Below are 12,856 nucleotides of genomic sequence, written 5' to 3'. Positions count from 1 at the left end.
AGCCTCCTCTTGTGTCTTAATCCCTAAACCCCTTCCTCTCCAAAACAAGGAGATTCTCTCTTTCAGGACCTCAAGGTGGAGCAACGTCAGAGTCATACTGGGGAGTGGTGAGATTTTAGAGGATTTGTGGGTTTGGAGGTGCATCTGTACCGTGATGGGGAAAATGGCATGCTTGATATATAGCGCGTAGTCTTCTACTCAGGAAATCGAGATGTTTCATTTAACTACTTCCAGGCTAATGTGGATGGTGCATTCTAGCTCACTTCCACACCTTATTGGACACGTGAAGCCCCTGTTAGCTGTAACGGTAACATTCGTGCTGATATCACAGGTTAGACTATTGATTCCCCCAGGGATCAATAAAGTATTCTGATGATTCTGACTATGTACTGAGAAGCGATGGAACGACCCACAGATTAACAATGCTTTGGTTCAGGAGGCCAGTAGACATTTTACACTCTTCAGTGTTCAGCACAACATTTTTCCCCCTGCTGGGTCACAGAGGAAGGCTGTCAGACTTTTTATCTTTTTGACCAACAAAAAGCCATTTTAGTTCATTTATAGTTGGAATATAATTTATAGAATTTATCAGTGGTTTATATTATAACAAATTCTAAAGTGGTAGAATTAAAGATCTATTTTTTTTTTATCTGCACACAGCACTTTAATTTAGCTTCTTGGTAATTTAGCTACAACAGATAATTTATCAGACCACCTATCATTAAAAACAAAATTAATTTTTTTTTTTTTTTAGAAATTTGTCAAAAACTTATTTCAAACTAAAAATTATATTATTTATATAACAGTGTTTTTATACCCAAATTTCAGCCACATTTTCACACAGGATTTATAAGAAGTCAGAAATTAAATAAAATAATTTAATTAAACAAATTATAGTTCAGCATTTAAAATATGATTTTGATGATTATCCAGTAGAGAAACAGAGATTTTGGTAACTATCAACACTGTTAATTTAGGACAGCTGTGGTGGTGAAAAAACTTTAAGCACTGTTGTTGTGTAAACTGAACCAGTGGTAGCTGGAGGATGCTACATTTACAGATTTACAGGACTTTCTCACCACTGTTGCATCACTTTCTAAGTCACTATCATCCACTGTTTACATTTAAGGGACTATATTTCAAGAAACATTCAGTGATTAGAGCCATTAGAAGCAGTATAAGCTACTGGCAATCATACTTAAGTATTTAGACTTCTTTTTTTTTTAAACAGCATACAAAAATGGTTTCAGGAAGGTATAGATGCAATAGTTCGATTAGCTGAAATTCATCTAGGATTTGATAAAGCCTGTCTGAACCTACTTGAGTGCTTGCTAAATGATTGAGATTCCTGTGAGGCCAGGTTTTAACAGACAGGATAGATTTCAAAATGAAAAGGCCAACAAAACTAGCAAGCAAAAAAGATCCCTCCAGTGAACTTGAATTAGTTGACACTTAACTCCTCTACAACATAAAGAAACGATTAAACACCTCCACTTTGTCCTTTTGAAGGTAACCATACGATGAATACACGTAAAATAAAATGAGGTGCCAATCATCAGAATGACTATGCTGTATATGCTGTTTTGTGATTTGATGTATACTGTTTTAATCAATAAATGTACAAAGCAAAGGTCTCGTGTGTGCTGGTCTTGTATCTGCACGTATACATACAGTTCATCCCGATATCACTGCAGCTCGTCAAACAAAAACTTTTGACTTATTTGAAACAGTCCCAGATAAACTACAACCTGAACTACAAAGAATGAGTTGTGTACATATTCAGTTTATTTCACATAGCTTTGCAACAGAAAAGACAACATGCTTTAAAAAAAACAAACAAACAAAAAACAATCACAGGAAAACACATTTAATAGACATCTGTTAGTCACAGGTGCTGGATTTACTGGCTGGGCTTGTCGTCTGTGGGAATTTCCTTCCACATCGGTTCAAGGATGTGATCAGGAACCTTCTCCATTGCAGTCTGTCAACATGAACAGAATAGAAGAGCGAGAACATCATATGAAAGTTGCCCTTTCCCACACAGAATTGCACAGATAGGGAAGGACTGTCATATTCAGCTTTACTGGGAAATGTCGAAGGAGTATTAGACCACATTATGAAAAAAAATAAATTATCATTTTGAGAATAAAGCCAAAATTTTAAAAAAGGCTAAATGAGCAGATTAGTTGTTTCAAGACAAACAGCACCAGCTGCTATACACTTTACAAAATACCTTGTTTAGACGAGTCAATTAAAACTAAATGATCAGCCGTCTTGTGATCCAACATGCGTACTTTTTATTGCACGATGGTGCAACCATCGATAACCTTCCATTTGTCCATTACCAGCCATTTCATTTTGGACAAATCCACTCTTCCAGGTGTGTGGTTTTCTGCCTGACCAGATGCAGTTTTCTGCAACATCTTTTCAACGTCCTTATCCTTAACATACTGAGCTAGAAGGGAAATCGTTTCCCACCTTGTTACTAAAACCGATTCTGAAGTATGAGTTCATCATCAAAAGAGGGTAAAGCAACCGTGGAAGTTGTAAACAACTATAATCTACACATTTCATCTTCTCAAAATAGATTTTAATTTAATCTCAAAATGATCACATATATATTAGGGTTTTTTTTGTTGTTGTTAAGGGTTAATTTTTTCAAGGGAGAATTCATTTCATGTTTAACTGAAAACATTGTGCATGTTTTGTATCCAGTTTTGACTTCAACCAGGCCACACTGTTCATCAACTGAAAGCTTCTCTTTACCATTTGTAACAGGGGACAGGCCAAATTTATTAACAATCTAAGTTAGGAGTGGGAAATTAATTTTCCCAAGGGGGCACATTAGAATTGGGAATATCATGGAGGGCCATACTAATAAGCTTTGCAATGGAAAGCATCTAGCCTGCAGACACTGATATTGATGATACTGGTGCGCGAGTTTGGGTGTACATAGATCTCTGCAAAACCTCACCTTCGTCACCTCCATGGCTACACCTTCCGGAAGATTCCTCTGAATGTATTCAAGGTATACTTGTGCTGTACAGCCTGTTATATGATGCAGCTACAGAGACAAAAAATAAAAATAAACATGTTAAACAAATTACCTTATAATGACATGCAATAACTGGCACAAACACAAAGCTCATTCGTGTTATTATGCAAAGGTTAGAAGTTTCCAGTAAAATGTAACTAGGTGAATAATACTGAACTCCTTTTAATGGCTTTTTGTGCATTTTTTTCTTGTTGGATTTTAGTTTTTTTTTTTTAAATTAGAGCTTCTCACCTCGATGCACCGGTAGTGAGTTCTCATCTCATACTGGACTCTGTGTTTTTTGAAAATGTGTATTGACTTCAGGAGTGTTAACCTCTCAATGTCCTTCGGAGGTTCAAAACTGTGATGGAGGAAGAAGATCCCAAAAAAAGTCATGGCATTACAAGAAGATTTTAGACAGAACCTTTACTAGAGTTAGTGTGTGGCTGCTAAAACTCACACTTTTCCAAGACTGATGCCCAGTTCTTTAGCTGTCATGGTGGCAAAGAACTCATAGCTGTCCAACACAGCTCTGTCATGACCTTTAACCAAAACCACCAGTTTCTGGAACAGTGTGTCCGGCTCCTCTGTGACTGTGATCTGGACCAAAGGAGAAAAGAAAGCCTTAACGCCACATGCAATTCCAAGCGATGGCCTTTGAATATAAACCACTGTAGGTTTGTTGTATTTCACTACAGCACCAGCCTGATATAAGAATGATAACTTACTGCCGATTGTGCTGCTGACGTTAAAACTGTCGTGTGGAAAGAAGTGCTGGGAGTCAGAGGGAGGTGAAACCTGCAGAGGAGATACAGAATAACTGCTTATACAATAAATGTGCTTGGAAAAAAGTGCACTTCAACTGCACAAGGTGCTTAATGCCTCTGGGCTTTTCTGGCTTAGCTTCATGGTGTTCCTGTTCACTGCCTGAATATACTGCTAGTGTTGTTTTATTTTATTAAGGATTGTGAGTATACTGTACCTATAAGATGTCCTTTTCTTTACATTATTTACTTAATTTCCATGGGGAAATAAACACGTTGCATTCCGATACAGCCAAAAAAAGTGCTCCAAAAACACATGCTATTTATCTTTACTGACAGATCTTATCAAAAAACAGTAAAAACTGTTTGTAAGTCTCTTCATAATTTAATTTAAAACTGCTGCACCCCTGCTTCGTGTGAAAATTCATGTGATTCACGTAAGCAATTATGGCTCAACTCATTTAAAAGATGGGGGGGTTACCTACCGAGTTATATTACATTTCCTGTGACCCGAACAGACACTCAAACTTGCCGGTCCCTGAAAACAGAATCAAGCTCTTTTTATTGAAATGTACAAATGACCTCGGTTGTGCAGCTGCCACGAATGGCCAAAATCTACGATTGGCTAACTAGCTACGGTAATTTTTCAAAAGCTAGAGACCTTCCATGTTAGTAAACTGTTAGAAAACGTTATCTAAAATGAAAAACAAGTTAGTTACCATACCAAATATGAGACACCACTCAATATCCTTGCCAAAGAGAATAATTCACGTTTGCGAACCATGAGAGACGCCATGTTTTTGAGAGAGCGGACAGAAGGTGAAATCATTTCCCTGTGCTGCCCCCTTGTGTCCTGGAGGATAAATGAGGTGAGCACTAACGAGCTAGTGATGAGTACCAAGTATCCAGTCTACAGTCCCATCGAAACCTTTCATGGTCATAAAACTGAGAATGAAAGACTAAGATTGGATGTATTATATTCAAATATATTTTCATATTCACATTTACAAGTCATATGAATAACAATGTAGTCTGCACTTGACTATCGTGACATTATTTATGCATGCTTATGATGCTTCATCTACCTTGTAGCTTCCTGATTCTGTCACAGTGATTTTTGTCACAGGTGATTCTTCTCTTGATCATCACCATATCTTATTTGAAAAAGTGGAGTCAGTCAGTAATGTAGAATCAGAATCAGAATCAGAAAGGGGTTTATTGCCAAATGTTGAGCAGGTTTACAACATGTATGATCTTTCTTTACAAGGTTCAACTGCAAAGGCTGCCTGTTAACCTCTGGTCACTGATTTAATTTAAATGCAGTATCTGCAAAGTCACTGGGCATTTTAACATTAGATCTCATTCATACTTTTAAATACTTTTCTGCCTATAAACGGAATGAGCAAAAACAAACAAACAAACAAACAAACAAACAAACAAACAAACAAACAAACAAACAAACAAACAAACCCAAAACCTAAACAATTACTTTGGCACATTTGTTTTCTTAATTTGTGATCATGTATAATATGTTGTTTTATTACACATTTATACACACCCACATTTGTATTTGACCTAAAATATGCTTCACATTATTGTGAAAAAAACAATGCAATGGAGGCTGCTTATACAGTTGCTGTATGCGTGTACTTAATATACTTAATACAGGTATATTTAATGTAGATACTTAGATGCATTCTTCTCCAAATTTGTGGGAACCTAGTTTTGAAAGGTAAACTGTTATTGGATTGACTGTTATTTGATTAAGGTGCTATTGATATGAACAATTTTAATTGGTCTGAATCACGTGCCTGTCACGTGACCCAGCAGTAGGGGCCCAGCAGTGTACAGTAGCAGGCTGCAGGCAGAGGAAGAAGCAGCGGTACGGATCCAAGGTAGGCACTCCACTGACCGCTGATGTTTCTCTGGCTTTGTTGGACTCATGGTTTATATTGTTTAGCCACTTTGTCACTACACCGCCGAGGTGTGTGTGTTTTTTTTTTCTCAACAGATGTGTCCTAATATTAAATAACTATTGCCATAAATCGTTTGCTAATGTGCTAACCGTAGCCTGCTAGCGAGTGCCAGCGGCGGGTGGACGGAGCCAGCCTGGCGCTGATAGCTGACCGCTTAGCCGGTTAGCTGTCTCCGGTTGTTGTTCATGGAGAAGAAGAAAAAGAAGAATCGTGACAGACAGCGTTAGTTACCCGCATTCCCCAGCATCTCGGATGGATTAGCGTTACAGCCCAGCGCCAGACTCTTGAAGGGAGGAAAGATTAATCCCGCGACTGGAATGTTTTGATGATCAGTGGAGACCACAGAGCTCTCGGTCTGGATCCAGGTTCTGGCTAGCTATTGCTAATAGGCAGGCAGCTTATGGTGATCGATGTTTTTGGCTAATTTTCCAACGTCTTACGGGCTTAAACAGTGATTATTTGGTTGTCAATAACCATTGTATCTTTCTTATGTTATTTTTACGAATTGGCGTGGTTTAATGGCAGATGGCTTTTTCGAGAGGCACCTATTATCATGGCCACTGGTTTAGATTTAGTGATACTGGAAATGGTGGGGAAATCTCGGGATCTTGTAATCACCGCTGACTTAATCTTAATGTCGAGTATATTTCCAAACAGCCATTCTCATTCAGCTATTCTTTGTTGGGCTTGATTTTTATTGTCTCTGTATTAATAAATAACGTCCCGTTGTGCCTCTTCGGTCTGTCTTGTCTGTCTGACCTGCCCGGGTTCATTTTAAAGCTGTTATTCTTTTATTTGTTCTTACCTCTCTGTTACGGTCTTTGTTGTTTACCTTTCGTCTATTTTGTTTTTTAAACGTTTGGCCGCGAGAGGCCGCCTTACTACAGCTTTGTAGCCTAATTAAATGAAAGCTAAAATGATACCTGGCTCCTATAAATTATTAAGCGGGTAGTTAAATGCCCTTCCGCTGAACAGGATAGTCCTCAAAGTAAAATTGCTGCTCGAAGAGTAAAGGCAATTTTTAGCCCAGCGCATTAATATTTAAATTAACGGCAGTGGGCAGCAAGTGAGCGCTTTTCCACAGCTTGTGTTGTGACACAATTCTCTTGATTTCTTAAATACATTTTTATTTTATTTTTCATGTTTTTCTATGTTATATATAAACGTCGTTTTGTGTATTACCCAACAGTGCTCTATGGAATCCCCGAGGCCGGTTGAAAAGGCGGGCCGGCTGACGTAATGACGTTACCGGGAGAAGCGGCTCTCCTGTGGGCTGTCAGCTGATGGAGAGGAGTCCCTGCTTCTCCTCTCTCAGACACAAACTGGGATCAGATGAGGAGGATGTGGAGCACAGAAAGGAGACAATGATGATACTTGGAATGAATACCTGCCTGTTTTATAAGTTTACAAGATAAGGCGCGTTTTTGTTTTTTCTTTTTTGGGGGGTTGATGCTTGTTTTGCTCAGCTGATAGGAGTCTCAACTTTACCCTGGTGGATATCTAAATATATTTTTAGGCACTTTCATTTGGTGCCTTCTCTCCGAAACAGCACGTACTTGGTAGCATCACATCAAAAATGACCTGAGTGCCTTTTTTTGTGTGTGTGCCACCTCATTTGGCTACATAACATCATTAATCCAGCAATGCTAAAATCCACTTGTTTTTTGACCTCACCTGTGCTTTCTGGGGAAAGTTTTTATTGATCGCCTTTAGTCACTATTCCAGATCCCCAAGTAAAAGCACCAGTACTATGCACCGTTGTCGCTGTCTCATTTCTGACACGGAACTGGTAACCTCAAAGGAGGAGACGTGCTGATAACAGTAGTTGTCCTCTCCGAAGAACCTCCCTAAGGGCACTTTTTATTCTGGGAGTGTAGAGAGCTGCAGGCATGTTCGCTGCTGTGGAGCATGGCCCACTCCTGTCCAGTGACTCCAACATCTTATGTCTGTCCTGGAAGGGCAGGGTGCCCAAGAGTGAGAAGGAGAAGCCGGTATGCAGAAAGCGTTACTATGAAGAGGGCTGGCTTGCCACCGGGAACAGCCGAGGAGTGGTTGGGGTTACGTTTACATCCAGCCACTGCAGACGAGACCGGCCCACCCCACAGAGAGTAAACTTTAACCTCAGAGGGCATAATAGTGAGGTAAGAGGTTCAAGTGCAATTGTTTTTGAATAGGACTGTTAAGATGTCTATGTTAATGCTTCATCAAACAGTCTTTGAAGCTCTTAAAGGCCACAGTCGTGTTTTGGAAGCTGTTTTAAAATGTCTTATAATCAAAAATGTATCTCAGGAATATTTAATTAGTAAATCTTCTATTTATTTATTTTTCCCACAACTTCAAGCTACTCTGATATTTCTTCCTCTTCAGTTAAACTTAATAAAGCAAATTTTCAAAATCATTATTTTTAAGTGTTTAAAGCAGTATTTGAGAAGTTTCAGTAAAAGTAGACTAGTTGATCCCCTTAGAAAAGGCTGCTTAGTCCAACTTATTTTAGCTCGTGAGCCACATACAGTTATATTTGTGGGTTGTATGGAGCTCAAGTGGGTCGAACCAGTAAAATCACTACATTAAAAAACAAAAACAAAAAAAGACACCTCTTCACATTGTGGGAGGCTGAGGGTTTTGTGTTTTCCTGCAGTGGTTGATATTCATTAACCGTAAGTTGCCAGTTAGATCAACTTTTTGGTTGCAGTCAAGATATGTATACAAGATATGCATGCTCTTCCTAGTCAATACATTCTGTTACTCCAGACAGGCTTTATTCCTATCCCTCAGTATAGTAATAACCCTCAAAGATTCCCACAAAGAATGCATTGAGGCAATTTAGTTGAACCAAAAAGACTGGATGACTGTCTGAGTCAAATGTCCCAGCAATATTAAATACTAATAAGGATTTTTTTCTCACACACACACAGGACAAGTGGAGATTGAACACAGGTTGCGTTTTCTATTTAGTGGGTTTAGCTGTTTGGAGTGAGGTGCAGTGTCAGCACTCTCCAAGGCAGCTGAGGGGAGAGTGGATGAATCCCTACACGGTGTGACTGAAGCACAGCAGTAATGCCATTTAACTCTGACCACTTAAACATTCAGCTGTTATCTATATAGTCTATCTAAATAATAAGAAAAACATTTACACCAGATGTTTTTGATATTTCTGATAATCTCATTTGATGTCTGCATCTTCCTTTTCTGCACTCACGGAGTTTGGCACTGCACTATTCATTTGTGCCCACAATTTATTTCACACTTAACTCTCAGATTGCTTGCTTTTAGGATGTACATGTTTTTATTTTATTTTTTATTTATTTATTTATTTTTTGATCAAGATTTGCACATTTTTACTCTTTGACCTCATTCCAGCGCTAGTAATGAGTAGTAAAGGTCCTCTCCAGTTCCACGCTTCCACGTTCCACGCTTTGATATAAAGCAGTAAATAAATGCTTTGGGCGATGTGGAATCCATCACTCACGCACTCTATGCATAATTTGGGGTTTCTGACATTGGTGGAAATTACGCTGCTTAATGAATTCTGTCAAGTTGTGACAGATCGGTTCACTCACTTGGGTCATTTCTCATCTCAGTTGTGATGAAGAGAGGGCAGATTGCAATACATATTATAATACAAAAGAAATGACCCCCAGGAGCACGCTATATACGCTGTACTTGTTTGTTTTTTTTACTTTGCATTCCTTGCACCACTTGACTTTTTTTAATTTTATTTTTTTTACTGTCTTTCAAATTAAACTTGCAGCATTGCATTTACATATGTATTAATGTGTATTTATTTATTATCACCTTTTATTTAAAGAGGTTCATTCTTGTCAGTGCATTTGCCATAACCCTTTGTCTATAAAAGCTGCTCTTTCAGCATCAAATGCCGTTAGTCCCCTGACAGTCCTGTCCTTTAAACGTCAGCTTTGTCATTGAGAACTTGTCATTGCTGGTGACGAGTGTCCTTTCATACAAATTGGCTCAAGTCATGTTAAGAAAAGCACACGGACACAGAAATGGAATATGAACTCATCCTATAGGAGTTTAGTCCTGCCAAGATCAATACTCGTGTCAGCATCTTTAAATTTGGCCATTATTCCTGTTGATGTATAGACCTCAGTGTTCAGTGATCTTCCTAATGTAAGTGAGCGTCTGAATGGATGTGTGTTTTGGACTTGTCCCAATATGGGCATTGTAGTAAAGTAAAAGACGGATCTTAAGCTGTCAGACATCTGATAAGAAGAGGGCATGTGGATAATGGACTGTAGTGTGTGGCAGTGCCAGTGCCTGGGGTACCCTTGGATTACACCTGAGTTTACCTATAGTACAGACCTTGGCACTGCAAGCTACTTGAATTAAAAGCATCTTATGATGTGGAGAAGCTCCCCTATTGTCTTGCTGTAGCACTTTTTTTTTTTTTAAGTCTGTTGTGATGTTCAGGTACTGAAAAGGTTTTCTGGGTCCTGTAATAATCCCAGTAAACATATGTCCTCCTCCACCTGCTTCACTCCCTTCCAACCAGCTTGAGAAATAATTACAACATAGCAGCTTCAAAAGGAGCAAGGTGAAAAGTGGGATCCTTTTGTTGTAACTCACAGCCACCTTTTCACAGAGGCATACCAATTTGTTTTCTGTTGAGCCATTTTTTTATGGTGCTTGGTTGCTTAGTAAAAATGCTAATAACTATATGTGACTGTTTAGACAGCCTACAAAAGTAAAGTTTGAACATTTCAGCAGGGGTTATTAAGCATTTTGTTCCCAAGTCACATCTGTATTCATATCTGTGGAAAATGGCTTCCGTGCAATCATTCTAGGCACTTTGATAACACATTTGCAGCATCTGGAGCTTTCAAGGATCCTACTTTAAAAAAACAAACCAAATCAATTAATGTATTTTTTTGGTTTGCAGTAAGCTTCATCAGCATATAGGTTCCCTCCATCACCTTATTGGACACAAATTCCAACCAGCTTTCTTCCTGCTTTCTGCCTTGGAGTCGTGTTTGGTTTCCAAGTGCCCCTTTAGTTTGTTTGGCTCCACGTTAACATGGCAGATAATGCACTTGATTAGAGGGCTGTTGACAAGATCCCCTTTTTCATATTTAAGAAAAAACCCTGACTTCCAGTACATGACAACTGACTTGCCAGCATTTAGAAGTTTAGACTGGTTTCAACTGGTTTTCACGCTTCGTTATCCTCACACTTATCTATATATATATATATATATATATATATATATATATATATATATATATATATATATATATATATATATATATATATATATATATATATATATATATATATATATATATATATATTTATATTATTTTCAAAAGTGGTGGATTTGTACTCTGTTTTGATTATAACAGCAAAAGCCTAGATTGATTTAAACCCATTCAAAGATGAAAATGAATGCCCTTGTTCTAATGGACTTGGGTGGCTTAATATACAGGCATGTATGGCAGCAATAGGGGTGTACCATTTCTTTTCAGTATCATAAACATAAATCATCTATGTTCATCCATCTGCTTTCTTCTGTGTGTCGGTGTCGCGATGGCAGCAGTCAGACCTTGCGCCCCTTAGCTGCCTCCTCCAGCTCTTCAGTGGGGACACGATGCATTACCAAGCCAGCTGAGAGGTGTAATTTCAGTGTGTCCTGGGTCTGCCCTGGGGTATCCTCCCAGTTGGACATGCCCAAAACGCCTCACCTTGGAGGCACTCATGAGACATCCAGGTCTCCTCAACTGGTACAATTCAATAGGGAGAAGTTGTGACACTTCTATTTAAAAAAAATCAGGAAAATAATGGTGAAAAAAGCAGAATTTGCCCTTGAATGTTCTGATATTATTTTTATCTAGTTATTTTAAGAGAACGCTAACCTTTAGCAGCAGCTGTGTCAGCTCCACCACTCAAAAATAAGGCTGAAAATAGATAAAAGTGCTACATTTTACATCTTTTTAGACAACTGTATTTGTGATGGTGAAAAATAATCCCTCTGGGCTTGTGTCAAAATAGATCAATGCTTCTCTTGACGATCTAATGCTTTTATCCCCCCCCTTCTTCTCCTGGTACAGTGCATTCAGATGCTGAGCAGAGCGAGCAGCTAATCACTAGGCGTCCATTCATTCTCCATGAGAGCTGAACATCAGAGACAGGCTTGACAATGACTGTCAGCATGTTGACAAGAAAATGTTGGCCACAGCAGAGGTTTTGGGCAAATTGTCTGTCAGTGTCCTGTCATCTGCCAGCTGTGATAGTTGTCTTACGCTAGAATCATATGTGCTTAGCTGTGCGAGGAAGTTTTAAGTCTTGCATTGAGGCAGTTCCGTGTTTTGTTTTTTAACTCAAAGTATAATAGGGAATATTTAAAGTGACTAATGTTAGTCATAAGAATGTAATATATCCTAAACAATAAATTTTATGATTATTGATATCTACTGATTGTTGACTGCAGAAACTTGTTTCAAACCTCTGAACTATTCACAAGAGACTTATGGGTGTATTCTTGCCCAAACATAGGAGTCCCACCTCTTAGTTTCCCCTTGATAACAGGTGTAGACTTTTCTCTGGGGGAAAAAGTCCAACAGAGACAGAAGACACCATGACACAATCATTTGTTTACCACACTGAGCTCAGAGTGCAACGTCTGTAACTTATGTACTGATCCATACACTGATTTGTATCTGAGCAGTTGTTCCATGCTCTGGGAGTACACTATAGCAGTGCTTGGTGGTTATTTATTTGACACTTTACGCAAATGTTGAAGAAGCTATATGGAGGCATTAACCATGTATAGTTTATGTCCTGGCCAGATTGAGCTGGTTTGCGGGCCATATTCTTGCTCTTATGTGTTCTAGTTTGTCTGTGCATTGTTGTTCTGCTGGTACAGATTTTGATTGATCAACTTGGGTAAATCAATCCATTTGATTAGGCCCAGCAGTATTTGTATGTTCCTTCACTTTCTTGCATTTTCGCTCTGTGTCACATTTTCATGTGTTAAAAATTCCTCCCTGCCAAAGCCTCATAAATAAACTAGTTTATATTGCTGTTGAGGGCCTGTGGAAGAATTAACACCTCTTTTTAGATGAGCA

At 38.6% G+C, this 12,856-nt stretch overlaps 2 protein-coding genes across 6 annotated transcripts in view; one reads left to right on the top strand and one right to left on the bottom strand.

The window, feature by feature from the left end:
* Positions 1 to 1,763: 1,763 nt before the first annotated feature.
* On the bottom strand, positions 1,764 to 6,076 carry mrps10 (mitochondrial ribosomal protein S10). Of its 2 annotated transcripts, none has more exons than XM_085245810.1 (7): positions 6,006 to 6,076; positions 4,284 to 4,336; positions 3,763 to 3,832; positions 3,495 to 3,634; positions 3,287 to 3,395; positions 2,975 to 3,064; positions 1,764 to 1,981 (listed from the first exon to the last, which is right to left on the bottom strand). In XM_085245810.1, exons 1-7 carry the CDS (start codon positions 6,009 to 6,011, stop codon positions 1,901 to 1,903), a joined length of 549 nt encoding a protein of 182 aa, XP_085101936.1. In that variant the 5' UTR covers positions 6,012 to 6,076; the 3' UTR covers positions 1,764 to 1,900. The 2 variants fall into 2 exon arrangements, with proteins under 2 accessions (XP_085101936.1, XP_085101935.1); XM_085245809.1 differs by lacking the exon at positions 6,006 to 6,076 and adding an exon at positions 4,523 to 4,627.
* Positions 5,629 to 12,856, top strand: part of tulp4a (TUB like protein 4a) — a 29,220-nt gene continuing 21,992 nt past the window's right edge. For 2 of the 4 annotated variants that reach the window (XM_085245808.1, XM_085245805.1), the window contains exons 1-2: positions 5,629 to 5,693; positions 6,964 to 7,915. In XM_085245808.1, the coding sequence (XP_085101934.1) occupies positions 7,664 to 7,915 (252 nt within the window). In that variant the 5' untranslated portion in view covers positions 5,629 to 5,693; positions 6,964 to 7,663. Of the gene's footprint in view, positions 5,694 to 5,758; positions 6,140 to 6,963; positions 7,916 to 12,856 lie in introns of those variants that run through there. The other 2 variants (XM_085245807.1, XM_085245806.1) reach the window with 2 other exon arrangements.

This window comes from Mchenga conophoros, linkage group LG15, assembly GCF_057382185.1.
Source record: "Mchenga conophoros isolate Kocher_MC1m ecotype Shallow Benthic linkage group LG15, M_conophoros_male_GT1.1, whole genome shotgun sequence".
Lineage (NCBI taxonomy): Eukaryota > Metazoa > Chordata > Actinopteri > Cichliformes > Cichlidae > Mchenga > Mchenga conophoros.
The sequence above is the reverse complement of the archived record's forward strand: the minus strand, read 5'-3'. Positions and strand labels throughout refer to the sequence as shown.